This window comes from Dermacentor andersoni, chromosome 3 (assembly GCF_023375885.2).
Source record: "Dermacentor andersoni chromosome 3, qqDerAnde1_hic_scaffold, whole genome shotgun sequence".
In the NCBI taxonomy this organism is placed as follows: Eukaryota; Metazoa; Arthropoda; class Arachnida; order Ixodida; family Ixodidae; genus Dermacentor; species Dermacentor andersoni.
Window position 1 is genome coordinate 27,725,600 of NC_092816.1, and position 24,273 is coordinate 27,749,872.

The 24,273-nt window shown below is 49.9% G+C and overlaps 3 protein-coding genes across 14 annotated transcripts in view; 2 read left to right on the plus strand and 1 right to left on the minus strand.

Moving 5' to 3' along the window:
- Window positions 1–24,273, minus strand: part of LOC126518504 (uncharacterized) — a 212,639-nt gene that overhangs the window by 114,334 nt on the left and 74,032 nt on the right. The window lies entirely within an intron of this gene.
- LOC129381976 (uncharacterized) overlaps window positions 1–24,273 on the plus strand; it is a 227,644-nt gene that overhangs the window by 36,821 nt on the left and 166,550 nt on the right. The window lies entirely within an intron of this gene.
- Window positions 13,854–15,531, plus strand: LOC126544831 (putative nuclease HARBI1). The gene is made up of 3 exons (XM_072286660.1): window positions 13,854–14,452; window positions 14,863–14,870; window positions 14,986–15,531. The coding sequence occupies exons 1-3, from the start codon at window positions 13,995–13,997 to the stop codon at window positions 15,189–15,191; spliced, it is 672 nt and encodes a 223-aa protein (XP_072142761.1). The 5' UTR covers window positions 13,854–13,994; the 3' UTR covers window positions 15,192–15,531.

The following is a 24,273-nucleotide window of genomic DNA, read 5'->3' on the forward strand; positions in this document are numbered from 1 at the left end:
CTGTAAAGGTTATATGATTTTGTGCAGCACAGAATTATGTAGGGTGTCGCAGCTACGTTAGCCAAGCTGCACAACGAAAAAAAAAAAAGTTTAAAGAACGCATTGCAAGATACTGTTGTAAGACCTAAGGTGTTCGGTCGGCACGCCTATAATATTTACTGTTCGATAAATCTCATAATTGTATCCTGTACTGCGCGTTTCTTTCATTTCATTTTTCAATCATTTCTTTTTTTCTTTTTTTAATTGAGCAGCTTAGCTAACGTTAGCTGGGACGCATGGCAGATATCACCAGCTTATTCAAATGTATTCCGTACTGAATCGGCATAATGTAAGAATTTCTTTCACTTGATTCTATTCCTTTATTATCGCTCACCGTTGACGACCAGCGACCCTGACGATAGATAAAGTAGGCGGAGCACCGCTCGTACCACAGCCCCCCCCCCCCCCCCCCCCCCCAAAAAAAAAAAGTAGACAGTAACTGGAACAGAGTAATGAAATTATTCCAGCCCTGGTTTGCAGTACGGCGCTTCTTTTATAGATATGAAACTAGACTCCGGGCTATGGCTGGTACAGAGTAATGAAATTATTCCAGCCCTGGTTTGCAGTACGGCGCTTCTTTTATGGATATGAAACTAGACCCCGGGCTATGGCTTCCGATACTTTTTCACATTTGCATCGCACATCATGTTCTTACGAAATAAACATTTTCAAATCGATATTTAAACACTCATTATCGGACAAATGCGCGTTGTATAAACCTGTTGCTGCTCTTCGAAGAGTAATGTTCACGTAAGCAGACAATTTTCATGCCCTCTTACTTTTTTTTTTTTTTTTTTTTTTTTTTTTTTTACGTTTCGCTGAGACAGAACAATGATGCCGAAAAGCCGGGAACGAGAATCAGGTCTGGGGGCGCGGATCTATTCAAGCGCTTTCCCGAACCAGCCCTTTCCAAAGGACCACGGTCAGGCCACCTCAACTGCAGCGGAGACAAAACAGCGTCCGTGCCCCGCGGGGCCGGTGAGGAGCCAAGCCGCTTCCGCTGTGGCAACGCTGGTGTGCACGCATGGAGACGCCAAGGAACGGGCGCGTTGTCGAAAACGAACCGGCTGCTGCGTCGGCGTGCGGCTCCGACTGTCGCCTATCATGACCTCTATGACCCTCCTCTTAGAAGACGGTGCAGGAGTGTTCTGTGGAGAAACAACGCTTACACGAGAGAGAGAGAGAGAGGCATCGTTCCGGGCCTTCAGCGGAGCGGCGACCGAAGGGAATCGAGGAGGCAGACGAGCCACGCGCCAAGCGGGAGCCCGTGCGCAGACGCGATCACACCACTTCGCGAGAGATGCGGTCCGTGGCGACAATCATCAGGAGGACCACGCCTTCTCGCCGCCACAGATGTGAAACATTTTGTTTTCGTGAACTTCACCCGAGAAGTGAACTCATCATACGAGTGACCGAACTCCGTCTGATATGAGATTTAAAGGTTAACGACGACATTCTAGTTGTGCGACCTTTGTGGTGGATAAACATTGCATTAGGTGGCACGCTGCAGAGGATGAAAGTAAGCACAGTTGTATGAAACCGCCGTTAGTTGTATGGGATTTAACATACACCACTTGACTGAAGCTTCGCTTCACATGGATGACAGCATGTGCGTTGGATCTGCATAATCTTATTTATGCATACGTGCGTTTTAGTCTGTGTACCCTGAACGTCTACAAAGGCAAGGTGGGAGAGGGGGGAATACAATTCATACATTCATGGAAATCATGCCATGTTGTAGGAAAATAGCTAAAGTCACAAACCTCTTACACATAACAAACAAAATTAAATATGACGTAATGTTCACTGCAGACCATATACCACAGAATATGCGACTGTATACGCAACTATACAAGAACACTGAAATGCAATAAAAGATAGGGTGGGTGGGTGGGAGGGGGGCAGTGTTACAACGGACTGAAACGGGCATGTGAATTTGTGGCAGAACGAAAGACAAATCAAAATAAGCCGGTCTGAGTTCTAGTACAATACAAACGCCGGCCAAGGTGAATTTTCTCTCTTTCTCTCTCTTTCCCCTTAATTGACGTGGAGTCTTGTTCACTGTGAACAAGGTTCCCGTAAGGGAGCCGAAACGTCAGTTAGGGGGAAAGAAGAATAGAAAATTCACCTTGGTCGGCTTCTGTTTCCTATTTTCGTCATGATTCTTCCCGACCAGATGAGATTTCGTCAGACCCTCGATTTCATAATATAAACGCTCGAAATGTACTGTAAAACAAACCAGAATCTCTTGTCATATCTCATTAGCGTTACATCAGATAATGCAGTAAAGGTGCCTGAATTGCTCCGTCCAGCGCTACGTTTACTTGCAGTGTTCGCAATCATTCAGAAAAAGCCGCAGATCGTGGCGTCACGAAGATGCGGTTGCGCTGTTGTCATTTTCGGTTCACGCGAAATAAGTTTTCAGGAAGCTCTGCAGGCATAAATTGTTCACGAAAGCAGAGTTCGATACTCGGGGTCAGGCTTTAAAAATTTACTCGGTCAATACTCGGGTTTCATCGGGCTCAAGCAGGCTTTGGTTCAAGGCAGTGAGGAAGCGAAAATGATTCAAATGTCATCTCACCCGTGTGCTATATATACATTTGCCAGCACTGCGCGTCGCCAGATCCGTTGGTTTGGGTTTGCTTAAAAACGCATCTTTCTGTCTCTTGTCATAACCCTGGAAAAAGTTATTCGCAACACTCGATTGCACATCAACGGAAAGTCTATGGAAATCAACATAGACTCAACAGAAATACACTATGCTTCCATAAACACTCCTGTGAAGGGGACAGGGACGGTGCCACTTGGGAGACCCCGCGCTGAGCAGTCGATGCTACAAATCATTCGCCATCTGCTCATTCTGCATGACCCGTCGCCGCCAAAATGATTGGAAAGAAGCGAGCTGAAGGCTTAGAAATTAATCGTCTGAGTTGGGGGGGGGGGGTTGCAATTAGGCAAGAGCCAAATACAACTCAAAGATCATGCGTGCCGCCAACGAGGGGCAACGCAGCGCTAATCACTAGCGAGCTGTATCGATTGGTTCCTGCTAATTACCGTCTCGTCGTCTAAGCAGCCAACCCGCAGTAATTCCCTGGCCTTCTCCCGAAGGAATACCCGGCAAAAGCCTCGGGGGGAGAAGACGAACACAACGGCATAGACGTCGGGCTCATTGACGCGCGTGTTCGAGTGCGCGTTGCAGGTATACGGGCTGCATCTCGCGCCTCCAAGCGGTGCGTGCGCGAACTCCCGTATGAACTCTGCAAACTCGAGTTTATACATGCACGACAGGCAATGGCCTCGTAGCTGCAGTCAACGCAGACAATCGGTATACGCGCCTAACCCGCGAGTCTATTAGCATGCGCCACGATAACGGCATACACGTCGACGAACCAACGCGTATACGATCGTCGACCTCGTGCAGTGCAAAACTATACATCTGTTGAGTTTCTATTGACATGTCGCTGGCTCCTTGCTGAGTCAACGGATTCTCAACGAAGTGGCAATAGTCTTTGAATCCACACATTGATTACTCAACGAGATTGTTACTGAGTGCTACCCAACTCCGTAACTAAGTCGCCAAGTCACTATACGTGAGTAGTACTTGAACTACCCGCAAAATAGGAAGTTAGTATATGATACCCCCTTGTTTTCGTAAAGTCGTCCACAGCAGGAGTACGTTGTCTACGTTTGTCTTTTCATTACTAATGAAGGCCATATGATAACGAGGCATCACTGTGCATGTATTACGTGTATATCAAAAACGGGTACTTCCGGTAACAAAATGAGAGAGAGAGAGAGGCGAGGGAGAGGGTCATGCAATACAAGAAGGAACATGCACGTTTGTAGTATATTATGAGTGGCGTATAATCCGGGCAAAATGAAGGCACAAGCTGTCGCTCTAGTTCCACAACCAATCTGCGGGATTTCAGTTCTTGCATTTCCAAAAAGTCGCTAGCTGCATGCCGCTAAGGAAGGGCTGTATCACAGCTGAGGAAGAACTGCCTGTAATCATGCACTACGCCCCCGCCGAAGAATAGTGCTCAAATGTTAATGAGGAACGCACTCCTAAAAAAAAAATAGAACACACAATAAATTGAAGACAGAAAGAGAGAAGCGAGACGCGAAGTCGTACTGACACGGTAGTCGTGATCGCGAAGTATGGTGACTTTACAACTCGTTCATACGAGAGCGCTCGTTCCAGCGTGACACGAACCAGCACAGTGTATGTGCAACAATCCTTATCACCATCTTTATCTCATTCGCGACACGTATTCGGCTGACGCAAATACGTTTCTGACCGGAAAGGCTCGCTAAAAGGGCCTTTCTTTTTTATCGGAAATAATTTCGACACACACGCACGCACGCCCAGCTAGGGTCGACAGCGGGACCGCAAGCTGCATTCTTATCTTCCTTTTTTTTACCTACTACACGCCGCCTGCGTGATAACGACACGGAGCAGCTGCGAGCGTTTTGACACTGATACAGACAGAGATCGATGTCGCTGCACCGCCGTATTAACAGCAGGCATGGAAAGAAATTAAAACGCAGCAGGTCAGACAGAGAGAAAGAGAGGGAGAAAAATGAGCTGTTGTGCGAATGCGAGATACACGCTAATAGGCATCGTTACATTACTTAAGGCAGGGGCGTTCCAATCACCTGTAACGACCTCACCGCCCTCCCTTCGAGCTAAACACCCCTATCCACATTACGTGCTGTAGTGGACCCTTATCTTCCGAACGCCGTATCACGGGAAAGGTTGGACACGGCAAAATATAATAAGCGAGGGAGAGAGGGAGGGGATACATTCTGTGGTCAGAGGGTACGCACGTTTCCTGAACACAACGGGACATCCAGCTGCGCTCGTCTCTGCCAGCTACACAACTCGCGCGATGCTCGTTTTTTCTGCCCGTTCTGCCTCGCGAGCGCCCTCTTCCCCCCGCTTCTCCTAAATCGAAACTTCCTTTGCGCGCGCGGTCGACTGTCTGTCTGAGTGAACTGAACCGATCCTGTAGAGAGAGTAAGCCAAGGTGCTGAATTTGTGGACCGACACCAAGAACAGTGCACCATGCGTGTCTTCTCGCAAGGGATTCAACGTGGTTTGTAACGCAGGCCGAGCAACAGAGAGAGCGCCACATCGCAGCATCCACACGCCCCCATAGCATTAGCCTTATGATGGCCAAATACAGTTTCACAGAAAAGAAAATTATAGAACTTCCTCAGCTCCATTTCTGGTCACAGGGAGTACGTTTGTGCACAAAATACAATGAATTGTTAATTGAGTAAACGATCAGTATAGTAATAAATTACTAATTATCTTGCTAAACCATCGAGAACAGAAAACCCGTTCCGTGCGTCTACCAAAAGCGCTACGATAGGCTACGCATTAGAATCCTGTGCTCAAATTAGAATTCAGACGTATAACAATCAGCGTAGCATAATTTATACATTGGGCGTTGCGGTGATGCGTTGGTGCATTGGAATAAGTAGCAACGTGTACGTTGGGATAAGTCCATATAGGTCTACCGGGAAGCCATCGCTAAAGTTCGACAATAATCCTCCGGTGATTTTTGTGCGATTTCTTTTCTATACGTCTTCCTCACCTAAGTAAACAAAAGTACGTACCCGCCGCCAATCCAGAATGATTGCGACTCCTTTCTCATTTTCATTTCAGTATAGGGAAGATTATATACGCTATGGAGGAGGGAGAGGCAGAGAGAGAGAGAGCTACGCTGTGATGCTTGCGACGCAACGAGAAGCGATTCATCGATCCGACCAGCACCCAAGTTTTCCAACACTCCTGCGCGCTGTTACGTCGTACACGCCCTTCTTCGATTCCCATCACCCTTTCTCACACTTATCTCTCCCCTGTGCTGCGCAACCACTCATACAGCCCCCCAGCACGTTCTCCAGATTCAAGTGCGACGAAATCGACTCGTTGCTGGCCCCTTCGTCATCATCGCCGCTGTCGTCAGTTAAGGCTGCATAACCGTCCTCCTGGTTGGTCGGAACAGTGCATCCAGCTTCAACGGTGCGCGCTCGCGGTAACCAAGATAGGTGTGTGTTTGCATGCTTGTACATATACAAGGTGCCCTAACTCTCGCATGCCAAAATTATCCTTAGCCTTCTATGCGTATGAGACCAAGTTTATGCATTTAGCAGCAATTTGAAGCAGCGTACAGTACTTTAAATTTGATGAATTCGTCTTACGCACACACACATATATATATACACACGCTAATAATACATACTGCTTAGAATTTACTGTATCGTTAACCGAAGAAACTTAGCAAACAGGTTGTACAAGGAAACAAAGAAACCAACAAGCACTGCCGACTGGCTTGTAAAGAGGTTCAGATGTAGTCAAATCAATTTTTCGCTGAACTTTTCGTTCTAAGCCAAGTTATTTTGCATAGCACGACACGTAAATAAACTATATACTGTTTCGTAAGAGGAGACACAGACTACTAAGGAGTGTACAAACAAGGGGGTGGGGGGGGGTGGGGGTGAAGCAGTCGCGATTTAGCGGTAGATGGGAGAGAAATGCGTGAGCATTACGTCGCACCTCTTCGAGGTCCCCTATCGATTGCTTAAGCCGCGTTCACCGCATTGTAAAGAGTGTTGTTCAGGAGGAAACTCGGCACAGGTCCTGCGTCTTCGAGGAGCGAAGTGCAAGTGACGGTGGCCCGGGGCAGACCACAGTCAGTTGCACTATATATATATATATATATATATATATATATATATATATATATATATATATATATATATACATATATATATATATATGTATATATATATGTGTGTGTGTGTGTGTGTGTGTGTGTGTGTGTGTGTGTGTGTGTGTGTGTGTGTGTGTGTGCAGGAAAGAGACGACAAACTTTTTGGAAGTAAGACGTGTCTACAAACGTTAAGTAAACTCGTCTTACTTCCAAAAATAACTTTCAAGAAACACCATATATATATAATATATATATATATAATATATATATATATATATACGCACACAACGTTACCGGCCTCCCACACTTCACGCACAATCACTTTCTTCCACTTTGACACTGCCAGAGCTGACGCGTCAAAAGACAGCAAACAAGAAATGCCAGTGCGTATCGGAACATAACGTATGCCGGAGGATACTCAACCAGAACGAATACGCTGCGCTCGCGAGGCAAAGATGGAGAACTATTATTTATGCTTAGCCATCGTCATTTCGCGAGCGACACACTGGCGCTGCTCTTCTTCTGTTCAGCCGGCCGCCGACTGGAACCGCCTCGTAAATTACACTTACGCGATAGGAGCACGAGTTCCGCTCGAGAAAATTTCATTTCCTCTCCATCCTCCCTTCTTTCCCATAAACGGCCCCTTTCCCGGACACTTGTTTTAAACCGAGCATTCCGCTTTTTTCTTTTTTTTCCCAAGCCATATGTATCTTGCCTCGTTACTATAGCACGCCCTAGGAGCGCAGTCCTAACACAATACAACGAGACACAGGAAAACGAACACTCCCTTTCTCTTGACTTACTTCAGCTCGTTCGCGTTCTGCTCCTGACAACAAAGACGCTGTTATCGATGGTTTTCTTCTAACACTTCTTAATTCAATCAACGTCGTTGCCGCCTCGCGAGCCGCTTCCACTGGCGTCGACTCGTTCCTATGGGCACAGACCGTTCAGCTGTCGCACTTCTTCTCATACCACGCTCGGCGTAGTTACTCTGGCCCATCTGAGTCGTTGCTGTGAGGAGTTACAACGCTGGTAAGAACAAATATTCGTTTGTGCCGCTCCTAGTTAAACAACAAACAAGGAAGAAGCGAAATGTGTAAACACGCCGGCCGGCTTTCAGAGCGCGCAGAATGGCATAGGAGAGAAAGACACGCCGCTGCCAGGGCGCATCGCGCGTTCTCCACTTGTGCCAACACCATCGCAACACGTTTTCCGCTCCTGGCTCCGTGTCACTCGGAGCAAGCATTTCTTAAAAGACGCGCCTGCGAGCTTCCGGGCAGGCCCTTTTTGCGTGCCTTCATTGATCACGTGGTGTCTGCTCTCACGCTGTCGCCGCCGCGACACTGCGGGCACAAGCGCAGAAACGCTCGTGTACTCATATGGAACATGAATGAACACTAACTAGGAATATTAAGTTAATTAATTAAGTTAATAAATCACGCTACTGCGATTGCAAAGTGGTCTGTCTCACCATAACGGAAGACTTGGTAAGCGAGAAAGAGACGCCAAAAGATAGGCAGCAACGCCGGCTTGAAGTTTCTGCACCATGCAGCTCGGGTCTAGTTACTTGTCGGTAAATAAAGGCTATACATTGTCTTCTGAAGGAAGCAAATGCTCTACCATGAAATCGTCATGAAATCGTGAGACATCTTGCTACGTTCAAAACTATCGAAATACGAAAAAAAAGAATGCCTTGAAATTCGTGACATATATCAGTGACACTATATAGGCACTTTGCACCGGCCAGAGGGCGCTACGAAGATTTCATTTACCACACCGGCATCACCGAAATCTGCCGCTAAGGATGCAAAGAAAGTGATACAACATTAAAAAAAAAAGAAAGAAAACCGACAACGACCCACGCTTTCTCATTCTTCTGAATTTTACGCACCGAGCTTTGCCGAGCTGACGGTTGGGAATGCTCGATCGCAAGCATGCGCTATTGGACATTTTAGATCTCTGTCACCCTTGCCTCGAGAAAAGCGATGTATATCGCGTGCTACTCATTTCGTCTCCACGACTCGTTACGCTGTGTGTTCTGGCACTGCTGTCAACTGTGGATCCTTCTGGAAAACTTCAGCTCAATGTGCATGCCTGTTTAAAAAAAAAAAAAAAAAAAGGCAGACCAAATCTCAAGCTGCAGCAGGCTATAGCGGCGCTCACAAAATTGCACGGGAACGTCAAAACGGGTCTCGGCTTCCGGCACACGTAAGCTGACGCGCAAGCTACTGCCTCCGGGAATGCAGCGCACAGGATCAAGGAACAAAACCGTCGGTTACAGCTCACAGGCCGCTGAACCTCGGCGACGAGCACGTTTTCTTGCCCTAGAGCGTAACCGTTGCGACGCGGAATCACATCCAACGACCGTCACCGGCCGCGACATTAGAAAGCGGACCGTTCGTGCATTGAATGGCCATTTACGGCTCGCCCCGAGGCCCGCCATACGCAGCTTCCCTCGTTACTCATTAATGGTGCAATAACGACTTCCCCGACGAGCGCTCGTGCAACACCAGCCGTGACGACAGATGTAATATCGATAAAACATTCAACAAAGAACCAACCACCAACCGCAGGTACTGCCTTTCTTTCTCGCACGCAAGAAAATAAATAAATACCAAATTACAGGCATCTCTCCCAGCACACGAGACACTTAGGCGGCAACCGAAATCGCTCCTCTTAATAAAACACTGCCATCCGCGCACCTCGGGTTTCCCAGTCACGTATGGATAAATGAGCGAAGGAAATTAAATAGGATAAACTAAAGAAATATCCGAGACAAAAAAAAAAAAAAAAAAAAAAAAACGTATCGTGAGTCGGCGTGGAGGCACATTCGCTCGTAACAACGAGCCGCGTACGGTCGCGATGCGCCGTATGTAGTACACACACGGCACGGGCTGGAGGAACAGGTTTGAACGAGCGGATGGCCGGTTCCCCGCTGCCAACTTCCAACGTGCTGTCCCATGCCAAGCACGGCCGGATGCAGATAAAGCGAGGGCGAAAGAGAGAGACAAGTGCGAGGTGGCGGCATACACATACACCATACCATACACGCCGTCACATTAATACTGTGCAGCATTCTGCGAGCCGTACGGCAGTCGTGTTATACGCGACATTAGGATGTAATTCAGAAACGCGACACAATCAAGAGTGATAGGCACATGACACATGTCACCGCCGCTGTGTGTCTCCGTTTTTCGTGGTGGTTTTCTCATTGCTCTAGTCATTCAGCAAGCAAAAACTAGCCCAACATATTCTGTAGCCGACGAGGATTAGGCGAGAGCGCCGGTCCGTAATACAAAATCTGCCAAGAGTTTCGAAACCCTGGGATACGTTCCATCATCTTCCTTGTGTCGGTTTAAGCCACGTATGTCTTGTGTACTACAAACCGACTATCCCAAATGCAAGCGCTGCTTAAAAAAAAAAAAAGAAATACAAAGGAAATGAGAGAGAGAGAGAGAGAGAGAGAGAGAGAGAGAGAGAGAGAGAGAGAGAGAGAGAGAGAGAGAGAGAGAGAGAGAGAGAGAGAGAGAGAGAGAGAGAGAGAGAGAGAGAGAGAGAGAGAGAGAGAGAGGTGTTCCTGGCGCTCCTGAAGCTGAATAAAATGAGAAGCACTGCACGTAGTTCTCAATCTCTAAAGGCTTCGGAGCAGCCGAAGTTCTACGGAAGCCCCGGCATGCTTCCCGACTAATGATATATAGTCGGTATAAAGTGTGTATAGTCGAATAGTATGTACTGTATATAGCCAAGCGCGAAATGCGCATCGCAGTATACTGCAATGTAGCCAAGTAAAACGCGAAGGTGAACATTAGAACGCGAACAGAGAGATAAAAGCGCAGCAATGGAGGCAGGTGGCACGTTGATATCGACCCCTTTTCGAAAGATACGTACTGTTGTTCGTATGGGAGGAAACTAAAGAGCGACATATAGCGCCCTTCACGTACTGGTACTGCTCTGACACTATAGCGTCACTACACTGTCCCTGTTCGTCCGCAGCTCTAATCTCCGTGCACGGACGGAGAGCAGTAGAGAGTAGAGCAAGATTACAGCAAAAACAGGCGATTTGGCGCCTGGGCACGCGCGATAACAGTAAAGATGGAGTGCAACTCTGCGATGGAGTGGTCTACCGGAACATATCAACACACCCTTGTCCCTCCGCCTTTCCTGCCCGTGATTTCAGTGCGTAGTTCTTTCCCCTTCTCTCTCCCAAGGATAGCCGATATTCTAATTCCCATTAAGAGAAAAAAAATGGACCTTGGCAGATCATGTAATGCGTAGGTTAGATCGGTGGACCATTAGGGTTACAGGATAGGTTCTAAGAGAAGGGAAGCGCAGTCGAGGACGGCAGAAGACTGGGTGGGATGATGAAATTAAATTCGCAGGCACTAGCTGGAATTTGGAACTAGCTGTAACTAGCTGGAACTGACGAGTTTACGAAGCCGTTTTAAGCCAGAAGGACGAAGTTTAGGCAAATCCATGTACTGCCCCTCATTCGCATGCTCGATCAGCCGCCCCGCTTGCAGTTGCCGTAGACACTAGCGCCAGAGTTCCCACTAGTGACTTTTGCATGAAACTCTATGCAAGAATGTCGCTATAGCCTCTTCAGTTCTATACATCTATCTATGTTTTCTAGCACGCCCTGTACCTACGGCAATGTTGCACGGTTTTATAGGGACAGCAGGCAGAGTCACGCAGCGACGAAGAGACGACCACGCCCGCGCGCAGCAAAGCTGGGAAGTCCGCGATTGTAGCTCGCGCTTTTTTTCCCAAGTCAGTCGTAAACAAGGTCGGGAAAGCTAAACTCGGGGGTGCGGGGTCGACTTCGCGTATACGAGCTTGCCATGGCACGTGTTCCGAGCGACTATATTATGGTCCGGCACCACGTGCGGGCTGTTCTTTCCATGAAACTATATAGTAGATATATACAGACAACGTAGAACACGTATACGGCTCGGGGAGCGAACAGGTCGCCGGGCGAGCGAGAAGCGCTCGGCCGCGGTTATCGCTTCTCCACTCCGTGATGTACGAGACCGCTGCGACACGTTCGCGAAGGAGATGTTTCAACAACGGGGAACAACGCTGTAGCATTGTAAACGGGCACGCGGGAAGCTTTGAGCACCGTGTCTGCGAGAGAAGAGCCCCCCCCTAGCGAAAATGTCCCGCGGAAAGGGAAAAGACCATGTATACAGTTTTATTTACAGGCGCATGCGCAGTACTGCCCCAGAGCGAACAACCCACGCAAGGTTATAGACGTCGTCGTCGTGGTCTTCACAGCATTGTCAGGCCTGCTCTTCATTGAAAAGAGTGACGTGCTCTTCTGTATGCCAATGTGAACCACGCCCTAGACAGTGTGCCCGTGTAAAAATTATATGGTGTCATGCGCGCATTTCTTTAGTTCATTTAATATCTATCTTTAATATTTATTTATTTGATTTGAAGTGAAATGAAGATTTAAAATTACATGTGTGAAAGAGAAACGAAATGAAGAGTCATTCTGGCAGTAGTGACGACTATTCCTTTTTCACACTGTACTATCAAAATGATTTACTAATGCAAGATTAGAACAAACGGCAGACACATAAAGAAGTGTGAACGGAGTACCGGTGTAGTATCTGAGATATACTGCAGGATAATGTAGATACAGACTGCGGCGATATATGCTGCTCGGTACACTGAATGCCAAGAGCTGAAGAGGCGTGCCAAGTTAAGAAAAACACGTGAAACTTCCTTGACACTTGTAACTGTAGCCGGCAAAGCAGTCACTACGTCGTTCGCGTATACGGAATACACTGCAGGCTGAAAATCCGAATACCAGCCTGCATACGTGCCAAGTCTGCTGATATATTCCACTTTTTTTTTCTGTCTCGGACACTGCGGTCCACGAACTTTTGACGTCGATTGTATATATTCTTTTGTCTGTCTCTCTCCAAACAAACACTGAAAGAGCGAAGCGAGAAGAAACGGCAAAATAGTGATCGCACGACCCACAGGTCGCGCACGCGAACGCGGAGAGATACGGCTCAAGACAGCCGCACCCGCGCGTGGGAACGTATACGTACGCTCGCGGTAGTTACCTGCTATTAAACGCGTCTCATCCGTTGAGCCACCTAAGTACGCGGTGTAACCACGACGTGGCTATAACCTCAAGAGGCAATTTCAGGCTGGAGAGATGTAGCCCGTAACCACTTGCCTAATAGATCGACTGCACTCAACTCACGGCGGATGCGCACGATTAGGAGAGAACGCAGTTCACGAGGAAAAAAGAAGACAATACCACGACAAACAGGAAAGGGTGGATTGAGGAGTGCATAAAGTCCTTTCCACTCAACCTTTCTCGATTACTGGCGAGGGAGAGCGCGAACAATTGTTGGCCAAAAGAAGGAGGCGACGGATTGTCTAGCGGAGGAATAATTAACAGCCAGTTGAACTTTGTTGGATTCGTATACGAGCGTATTGTTCTGGGAACGAGTTGTCCACGAGGGACAGTATGCATGAATAGACTCGCTTGTCTCAGCCACTTCAGTTCTGCAACTAACTGCAGAACTCAATTGCTGTCTCTGAGAGAGACTCTTCAGGACATCGCCAAAACCGAGCGCATGCCACCTCTTCACCAGATCGTTCTAATTAGCCTCAGAAAAGTCGATATCGAAGCCTCTCTCTCGCTGGATGGCAGCTCCCCCCACCTCCGAATTCACTACAACGTAACTTACACATGAGTACCCGCATAACAAAATCCCGCAAGCGGCTAGCTGTTGTAACAATATATATCATGTGCCATTTAATGGCGGGTACACAAGCAAATATAAACGGGGGGAAGAAGACAGCAGGTACACGTCGTTCAATGGCACTCGTTTAGTCCAGGCGATTCAGGCGCTTGGCTTATACTGAGGCACTACGCTAAGGCTTTCACGACGAGCGTTCCCAGAAGTAATCAACACACACAAACGAGGCCCTGAACGGGGGCCGCCCAGCTGTACACGAACTTCTTTTTTCCGGGATTTAGAACAACAACGATCGACCTTCAAGCTGACGCGATATCAGTTCACGCCGGACTGCGTTTCGTTCACTTCATCTTGCTCCATGCCAACAGCAGGGCCCGCTTGCACAAAACTCTTTAGTCCGGTCTTATTCTGATATTCAGGCTCATTCGAATCTTATTGGAGGCTTAATCTTCCCTAGCCGATAAGTCGCTTGCACGAAAGAGACTAGACGGAAACAAGACTCCAAATTAAGATTGAAATGAGACCGGAATCTAGACTGCTTCGAGCTGGCTTATCCAAAACTTATTCAGTATTTTCCAACATGGCTGCCCTGCGGTTGGCCCGCCTCGAGATGCTCTCCGAGCACTTGCTGCGCCGCGAACGTGTGTTTCGCGACAGGACAAATCCGATGGACGCCTTCAGCGAGGAGGAGCTGCAGCGGCGCGTACGCTTCGGGCGGGACGGCATAGTATTTCTTGTCGAGTTCCTTCGCTCCGAGATCGAGCACCCGACGTGTCGGAGTGGTGCTTTGAGCTCCGAGCTGCAGGTGATGCTGGCACTGAAATTTTTTGCCTCCGGATGCTTCTTGATTACTGCCGGAGATGTGATCGGCGCCCACGAATCGACCGCAAGCCGCACGGTACGCCGGGTTGCCTCATCAGGTAAGCCTCTCTCCAACCATTTATTTTCTACTGCCTGTTTTAGTAGACAGCTTTAGTACTGCGTCATAACGATAAATACGCCGCACGCAAGTTCTTTGCGGAACGTAGGAGCGCGTGTCGCGTTAGGAATTTAGTGCTGCGAAATGCCTACGTGCGTAGAGGGCGAGCGTTAGACGCCGGGCGCGTCGGAGCGCATTGGCCGCGTCCGCCAGTACGTCGAATCATCGGTGGAACTAGGCTCTGTTGATCTCGCTAATGTGATGTAACGTGTGGCCGCGTTCCCGCTTCGTCGAACTTTAAATTTGAACAAGCTGCGCTGCCAGAACATCAGCTGACGATGTCTCGAATGTTTGCACCTACTCGACTGCAACGAAGCTAACTGATTGCACGTACCGCGAAGGCGTCGCTCTCCGTGATTAACGTTTCCAGCCTCAAGTGAGCAGTTCGTCATTTTGTTCTTTCAAGCCGACGTCGTGCGTAGCTGTGTGATGGTCAGCACGAGATTAACACTATATACGTGTGCCTCCCTGAATATGTGCGTGTGTCATTGTGTGCAAGACCGTGCATGACATCGGCGTGAATCTAAAGGTGACCACCCTCGTTTTCTTTCCAGTTGGCCGTCGCCTAGACAGGTGCGGGGAGTCCAAGGCTGCTTCTACGCTGTCGCTGGCTTTCCGCGCGTCGTGGGTGCAATTGACGGCACGCATGTGCGGATACAGGCTCCTGGAGAGCATGAAGAAGCCTACGTCAACCGCCACTTTTATCACTCCATAAACGTTGAACTTACTAAATAAGGCAGTGGTTTTCTCGCTTATGATACGGACCAAATCTATTTTTTCTTCTTCGCTCCAGTGATGGCTCTTGAGTCGCTTGGCGGGCGGTTGCGACGACATGCTTGAAAACACGCGCGTACCGTCAACGTTTGGAGCTAGTTCGGCTGCTTCTGCAGGGGTGACAAGCGCGGGAGTGCGGCCGGATGTTGACGTCGAATCGCGGTCAACTATTGGACAGCGCGAACGCCTGTCGCCGCCGCAACCAACTTCCGGCCCATTCCCCATCTCATTCCCTGTCGACGGCGAAATTTCACACCTAGGTACTAAAAGTACCTAACGTCTTCAATAAGTCCGGACTATAGTTCAGTCTCGTCGGTTCGTGCAAGCGAAACATGATGGCCGGAAAGTCCAGTCTTATTTTAGATTACAATAAGACAAGATTCGGATTTAAGTCTAGACTTAGAGGCTGGCGTTTGTGCAAGCGGGCCCAGCAGGTGTTGCTTCGAAGTACCTTACAGGGAAGAAAGAAAGAAAGAAAGAAAGAAAGAAAGAAAGAAAGAAGCGGAGCAAACCAAGGGAGCGCTCGGCAGAGAGTGTGTCGGCGCGCCTACGGTCGCGCGCGAACGCTCGCGCGAAGGGGGCCATTTAACAGTGCGTGCAGACGACCGACATCCAGCTCGCGCCATACGGCTACGCGAAAACAACAAGACAGTTGCGGCGACAAAAGCGCTGAAAAAAAAAGTTGCGGCCAACGCAGCGACAAAACAAGGTGGCGCAGCAGACGGAAGAGCCCCAGTCGAGCGCCGCAGCAGCAGCGGCGGCGTACACACTTCGCCAGTTCCTTTGAGGGGACGCCAGCCCGGCCCGCACGCGAAAACGTGTTCATTCTCTCTGGCGCGTAGCTCTCCGGCGGCAGGGAGAAGACGTCAGGTGGCAGATTCAGGTGTTGCCCTCCGGCGATGAATGGAACCGGAGAGAAGACGGAGGCGATGCGAGCGCCAGCAGAGAGGGGAGAAGAGTCGTACGTGGGGGGGGGGGGGGGGGGGGGGGGGATGGTGGCGGTTGTTTCCACGACACGTTCGAGCCCCTTAACACCCCCCCCCCCCCCCCCCTTCCGCACTCCCTTCATCCAACCCGCATGCACGTAGTCCACGTGGTGGTATAGGATGCATCGGGTCGCGTCTCCCAGGAGCGACCAGACGGCGCCGGCGCGGGAAACAAAAGGGCTGCGGCAGCGCGAGGCCTGGTCACGTGCTCTGCCGTCAAAGGAGCGCTCAAATGAAGCCTCGCACGGCGAGAACGCGCAGGGTTTGGCGCCGTGTTTAGAAACGCTAGAGGGCGAGAGAGGTGGTGCTACGACGCGGCAGGGTTGCTTAGTACAAAGGGGACTCCGGTGCGGGCGCGTTTTGCTCCTAGCTGCCAGCGCGGTGAACGAGGAAACAAAAGAGTCCCATGCTCCGTGGGGAGAATGGGCGCTCGGCCGGTGCTGCCAGCCTCTGAGCCATTCCATGAAGTGACGGCTTTATTAGCCAGTCCGAGCCACGAGGGCAGCCGGTAAATTAAAATACCGCACACTGTTAAATTTCGCTGCGTAGACACGCTTTGATAAGTATAAACTGTGTGCAGAAAATCCCACGTGAAGTGATGATTTAACTGCGCGACGAGTCATGTTACAAGAAGAGGCGTTACGTTTTGGATTTATTCGTTTCATGCCATCTTGCGCTCGGCGAGTTCTTAAAGAGTTTAGGTCAGGGGAGGCAAGCGGCTTGCGTTCCCTGATATAACACATTCTGCTATTACGAATCGTTGTGTGGATATGTCACGAAAAATATAGTGACATTCACCGCTGCTGGTTCTTGCACTGTGCGTTCATACTATCTAGAGGATTTCGCAAGTGCACTATTCAGCAGCATTTCTAAAGCTGTCGCAGACGCTATATCATGCAAAAAAAGATAGAAAGATCGTGAAGAGCAACCACCGGAAAGATCATTACTCGCTACTATCTATCATAGAAAAGTTACACGGCTTCAGTGATTTCACGATGAACTAACCGATAGCCAGATGCTCCACATTCATTCATTCCTGTGGTGCGCTCTCATTACAGAAGTTCCTCAGCCACCCTAAATAATGGTACAGCGAAACATTGAAAAAATCATAGGAGAGACTGAGGTTCGGGAATACAAGCGGCTTGTGCTCGTAATTTAAAACCATTCAGGAGCCGACCGCTTCGCTCCACTTCTACTGCGAAGGGCGTTAGTCGAGCGCGCCAGGCGTTATTGACGCTCCCACTCCCACCGTCCCACGACGTGCGCATCACCGCGATCTCGATTTGCAAATGTCGAAATGTGCTAAAGAGAGACCGCCTGCCAGCGGCAGTGCCAGCAACAGCAGACCATAAACGCAAAACGTGAGCGCTGGTTATCATGATCTCAGAACTTCGCTTGCTCCAAAAAAGTTCCAGTGTTTTCCAGAAGTTCGCGACCGTTTGCTCAGAGAGCGCTGTTGTTAGCGTCGAGTGAGACGGAACTGCCTTCTCATCGCGGCAGAAAGCTACCGCGGGGCACAACTCGCGCAAAAGTCAAAGCGCAGCCCGCGATAAAGAAGAAAGAGAAAAAGCTTCACGAGTGTCGAAGAGCACCGGAGGGGAGAAGAGGGAAAGAAAGAGGGAAGCGGAAACTGGCGTCGAACAACATTTAGACAATTGGCTGCGCACACACACACACCACACGAGAACGACAGGAAGCTTTAACTCGCACGTACAGAGACGACGAAGCAGAGAGACGACTTCACCCAAGTTTCGCGCGCATGGCTATGAGTGGGAGAAGCGACGAATGGAAAGGCAAAAACGAGAACAGGAGGGTCGGCACGGAGAGAAAAAAGCACAGGAAGAAGAAGAGGCGCAACGTATTGTTCATCGCTTCTCGACTCTTCTTTCCACCATCTCTCCTCTGCCGCTAACGCAGTTCGTCCTCTCCGTCTGGCATCAGAGGAGGCACAGGAAGTTGAGCAGCACCCTGGCGAAGTGTCGTATTCCACGCAACAGAGCGACGACAAAGCGGTGGCAACCAGAAAGACTCAGCGGACGACAAGCGAGCACCGCCGCAAGCTATACGCTCTCGTCTCGCTGATGTCGTGCAGTGTTGAGGAATTCACGATCTGAGTGCACACAGCCGGTCACTAGGGAGAAAGGCGAAGTGATGAGACTTGACGGCGCTTGCACTGGGTATTTATTGCGGCTTAAAGCAACTATCGTGAAAAGAGACCGCCGTCCGGCGCCAACGCGCACTTTTCAGGTCCGTCTGCTCGTCAGTATCGACAGCAGACGCGCGTCGGCGCGCATGCGCATATTGCGGAGGGGCACGCACCCGCCATTCAGATAAGCGTGTGCAGCCTCCATATAGTATCGGCAGCGCTGCACGCAATTACTAAGAAAGAGAGTACGCGGTGCGCCCGGCTGCCAGCGGATGCCCACCGAACGGACGCCAAAACAAAACGCGAGAGCTCGCTCTCGAGCAACGATCTCGAGTAACGCTGGCGGGACAAACCGCTTCCAGCGGCATCGTTGCGCAGCCGCTTGGTCGGCAGCCGTGCACGCTACAAACAGCTTGCGGCAAAAACGAAAGATTCGCGATCTCCCGATGAAAGAGAGAGAGAAAGAAAAGTTGCTTAAAGAAAGAAAGGAAGAATGACAGAACAAAATAAAGAAGGAAACGCAAGAAACAGGACGCCGAAATCGATGCGAAGGCAAAGCACTTCGAATAGTATGCAAATAGAAGCTGCATGTTTGTACAGAACGACATTCTGCCCCTCGTTGTCAGTACTGCGACTTTCGACCTCACTCGGTGTATGTCTCTACAGCGTTGTATAGGTGTTTTCTGCATAAATGATGTTCGAGGCTAAGGTCCCGGTATCCGTTGCTCTGCAAGCCTTTCAAACAGCTTAGGCTGGCACGGAAAGGCCTCTGATCATCGAAAAAAAAAAAAAGAATGGCTGCAGTGTTAATCGTCTCCTTAAGCTACGAGTCCACATCTTGCTGCGAGCCTTTGGGATGAAAGAAGAAGTAAAGGTGCACGAAGAAGTAAAGCGCCGACGACTACACATTGTAAGGACGCTTCTGTATAATAGTTCTCATTAGCACCACTAGCTATAAAACCCTGATGTGCCGGCGGCCGCTCAAAGGCGTTCCTAAAAAAATGTAAGCGGCGACGAAAATAGACTGGGTAACAGAGCAGCGGAAGCTTGCTCTATAGCCGCAACATTCAGCAAGCGGAATCAATACCACAGAGCACGGATTGCCGTTGTGAGATTTCCCGTTCCTCACACGCTTGTGCGGCTTCGCTGCAGCGCAGACACAGCTAACGCCGCGCACAAAAAAAAAAAAAAAAAAAAAAAAGAAAGGGAAGAAGACACTTCTGTTCTGCGGACATACATGCGCGAAGCTGACTCTTCAATCAAACAGAAACGAAACGACGAAAAGAACAAAGCCGTAAACATGGCTCGCTGGCGACATGAAAACGTTATTCAGCCACGCACAACACCCGCCGTATACGCGTGGGCCGGGGTTCCGAAAGGCGTGCGGGCGCACGCACACGAATTTATGCGCTCAATGAGCAGAGCTCTTCTCACAAACGCTCGGCCGCGCTCGCTCGCTTATTCCGATTCGAACACGCCGCTGCTGCCACTATTGTTCGTTCCACACAAAAAACATTTTGAATTCGGAGTTCCCTTTCTTTGCGTCTTCCTTCTCGAGGAATCATTTCGCTGCCGTCTGCTGATTGTCTTCTGCTACCTTTCTTTTTTTTTGCCTGCCTCCTTTGCATCACAGAACTCGTCGCTTTGGTCGTAGGCACATTACTGCAGACGCGCAATGCGAAACACATACACATGCGCGAGAAATGGAGAGAACAAGTGAGGGACGGTCGCCTTGCGGTCCCCAGTGTTTCGGTGGGCGGGCGCAGACGCATATACACGCGAGCACGCTCAGCGGATGCTTTTCTTTGTTCCTTCCTTCTTTTCCTCCTCCTTTCCTGCGTAATATTCCGCCTCTGCAGCAGCAGCAGTGTTGGCCCCGCTATCTGGACCCACGCGCAAGCCGACTCTGACGTAAGACCCCAAACCGGTGCACACAGGGGCCTCCTCCGCCGCCGCCACGCAGCGCAGACTCCATTACGCCATTATGCTCCTCGCGCTGGGAAGCAACGAGAAGACGCCCCCTTTGTGCGTGCCAGGCGGGGAGCAGCGCGCGGAGGTGCGCATCGCCCGGAGCGGATGCTTGACGGTAAACCGAGAGAAACTTCGAGCGAGATATGGATGCGCCGTTATGCCGAGTGGCTGTACTCCTGTTGACACATTGCGCAAATGTGTTGAGGGGAAAATATGTTCCTACGTGCACGTGGCTATAACGCCATTGAGACTACGTTTGGAGCGGCTGACTTTTCGAACCGTGGGTACAACTCTCTTCAGCGACAGCTCAAGTGGTTCAATTTGGGTACGACAGGAGCCCTCTGTTTTGGTCGAACGGTAAGGATGCTGATATTGACACCCTCGACCTCGAAAGCAGCCACGAGCCATTTATGAAATGTATATTGAGAAAGCGCACATAGTCAAAGCCCCAGTGGGGGGTTTCTCCTGCACACGCTGTCTGCGCGAACAACCGGTTAGTGAGCACGGAGGAGAATTAGCTCTGAACTGAATGCTAAAGTCCATGTGGGGGAAAAGAAAAGAATTAACAAATGAACCATGCATACGCATCGCCACGGGCAGCCATCGTGTAATGGTACCGCAGCATGACGCAAACTTTTCTGCAACGCTATGCAGAAACAACGGCACAGCGACAGCGTGTAGACCCAAGTTTCGACCGGCACTGTGCACCAAGCGTTCGCTCGTTTGTTCTGCTCGCACGAAACACACAAGGCAAAGACGCCTTGTCGGCGCTACACTGCAGCCCACTTTTCCGACCAGACTTTCGATGCCACGGGCCTCCGCTCCGCGAGCACTACAAGTTCGCCCGCACAGCGCTCCCCTCGCCCAGCACCACAACCGCCTTCCAATCCCGTCTGGCGCCTTCCGCGGCGCTGGCCGTCCGTACCACGTGGTCCGGACCGCGGAACGCCATCCTCTCCACCTTCTTTCTTCGAACAAGAAGAAATAACACTTCCTCACGCAACGTTCCATCTCCCAACAACGCCATTTCTCCGTCTTCTTTAGCGGCGCTTGCAGAGAAAGAGCGTTGTAGCTCGTTTTTTGTTATTTCTCCCTTTGTAACTACAACCCTCCCTATTCCCCTCCCTTACAGAGGCGCAACTACCCTCCCCTTGCCCCTCTCTCAAAGAGGCGCACCACGCAGAGGAAGCGAAAGCTGAGAGATGCCTGCCTACGTTTTTCTCTTTTTTCTTTTTCTTCCGGCCCATTGTTCACGCAAATGGTCGGCAATGTCGGTCGGTCGTGCCTTCTTCAGCTGGGCGCGAGCGTTTCTCTCCTTGCAGCGGGCACGCCGCCGCTGCCACCGCCGTCGAAAGGAATGACAGAGACGGCGGTGGCGAAAGTGGAGAAAACGGTTTCTCGCGTCCCTCCCTCGCGCACTCACCCTTTATTTATTTCTTTTATTTTTTCTTCGTTCTCCTTACATCACCATTCCTTCTTCTTCTTGCTGCTCCGTTTCGTTCGAGCGCTAGCTGTGTCTCCTTTCGGGAATGCGCACGCCTCTCTTAGCTCGGCTTTCGTGGGGCGACATCAAAGAAGCCTCATGCACGCTCTCCCTTTCAATCTTTGCGATGCTCCCGTAATTCCGCGACTATATACCTCTGCCAAGGAACAGCGCTGTGCGCGAAGGGGAGGGGAGGGGAGGGGAGGGGGGGGATGGTTACGCCGAGCAACGCAAACATTCGGGAATGCGGTTCCCGACTACTACAGCGCAACGGGCAGCAGACTTCATGAAGTATGCAGCGGCGGCAGAAACAGAGCCTCGGAGCATCAGCAACACGCACAGCTTGGTTGGGCGATGACACAAACACCGGGAAGGGGAGAGGAACAAACAAAGAAAAAGAAATTGAGAGGGACCGGCTTTCTTGCTACGACAATGAGGCACGCAATGTGCAGCTAAGGCAGAAAGTGGAATGAATGGGCATTGTGGGGAAGCCGTCATCTTGAGGGAAGAAAACTGTAATAACGTTTCGCGTCAAAACTATCTTTCTTTGGCGCGTGGTTCCGGGAAGTTGCCCTGTGGTGCATTTTTTCTCGGGCACTCTTTTTCTCTTTCTCTTTCTTCTTATGCCGTCCAGGACGTGAAGGGATGCATACATCATGACACCTTGCAGTCGCATGAGTGTTTCGCGGTGCTTATTAATAACCACAGACCTGCACGCTTGAATGAATAGGCCTCCGCAGAAGATAAATAAAAACAAACACATATTAAATAGAGAAAAAATAATAATAAAGAAAGCTGTGCGTCAGGTGTGGTTCAATTAATTTGGGTCGGATGTCTGTATAAAGAAAAAAAAAACGCAATTTATTTTGGTGTAGCGGGGTAACGTGGAAATGGATCATGGATCAGAATCTTCATGGATCAGATTGGTCCAACGGACGGAAGTACGCTGTCACGTGATTTCCGCTTGAACGCCCATGCTGAGAAGGAAAAAGAAAACGTTCTGCTGCATCTGGTACTTTCCAAAATTTTTCTTTAAACAGCACGTACGTAACGAAGTCGCTAACACCAAGTGTAAGAAACACTCGTAAATGTTGTATTTTCGTTCCTAGGTCCACATCGATTAAGACATAGTTTTTCGGACGCTTGGTCGGGCTAGTGACAACATCCTACTGAAAGCAAAGGGAAGATGTACACACCCTGAAACGGGAGTGCTGCCAGCTCTGTTGATGGAATAGTCTGGGCGCTCGCAGCACTGCAAGGCACGTACTTACAGTGTCCCACACTTGGACAGTTTTCTTCTATGTTCTTTTTTGTTTTTGTTTCGAAATAAAACAATTCACTGCCCCGCCACCACATCGACATCATCATCATTCTCATCAATTGTGCAAAAAAAGAAATGATGCAATCTTTTTGTGCTTGTTGCCCCCTCCTGTTTCTGGGGCCCGTGCGCTGCTCCAGCCATGACCGTACCATACATCAACTTGTCCAATGCTCTCTGTTTATGAAGAAGACTGTGCGCTTGTGCTTTAGAAAGTTCCTAAACACGAGCGAAGTCTGTTTCATGCAGAGCGCTGCGAAGATATAATATAGGCATTCCATGGACTCGACCCTGCTGAACGTGCCGATGCGATCGAGGAATGTGTACAACCGGCGCGAAATGTTTGCGGAGCGTGGAGTCAGAGAAAACAAACGTTGACTTTCTCGAGTTTTTTCTGATAGTAGCCGGTAAAGCCGTACGGCACTCTGTTGTTCGCGTCTAGTAGTGTCGTGAAAGCTGCAATACCAAGCTGCGTGTCCAGGCCTATGCGCGCGGATACATTCAGCTTTCTTCTCAGATCACGCGGTCTGTGCACTTTTGACGTCGACTGTACGCATACATGTCTTATGACGCGTCCTTTCTTTCCCCGTTCCCCTTTTCACTTATCTCGCTTGCATTCTATACGCATTCGCGGTGGACAGGTAGCTTTCGCTTGAACAAGTTCTCGAAGATCTCGAAGCCCTCACCCCCCCCCCCCCCCCTGCCCCTTCCAACGCGTCATTCAGTGCTTTCCATGCACGTCCAGCTGGCCTTTCGCGATAGAGTGGACGGGAGAGGACACAGTAAGGGAGTGGTTCCGGCATGCAAGGTAAAACGCAGTACTGTCCTTGCAACTATCAGCCCGTGCGCTTCGACACGGGCATTTTCTGTTCGACAAGCGCGCTGTACGCAGCCAGTGCACGGACTATGGCTACACAGACACGCATGGCATACATATACATGCGTGTCTCCGACAGTGACGTCAATCGCCGTTTCTGATAGGTCTGTCAGGAAAACGACGCTGGCTGTCAGATGCGCCCGGACAGTGAGGGCTCGCCAATGACGCAGCGCTTGTCTGCCCTTGAAGACGGAACGATGCGACGAGAGCGCAGGAGAAGCCGACAGGCTGATTTACCGAATTTCTATACGAAGAGCCGCAC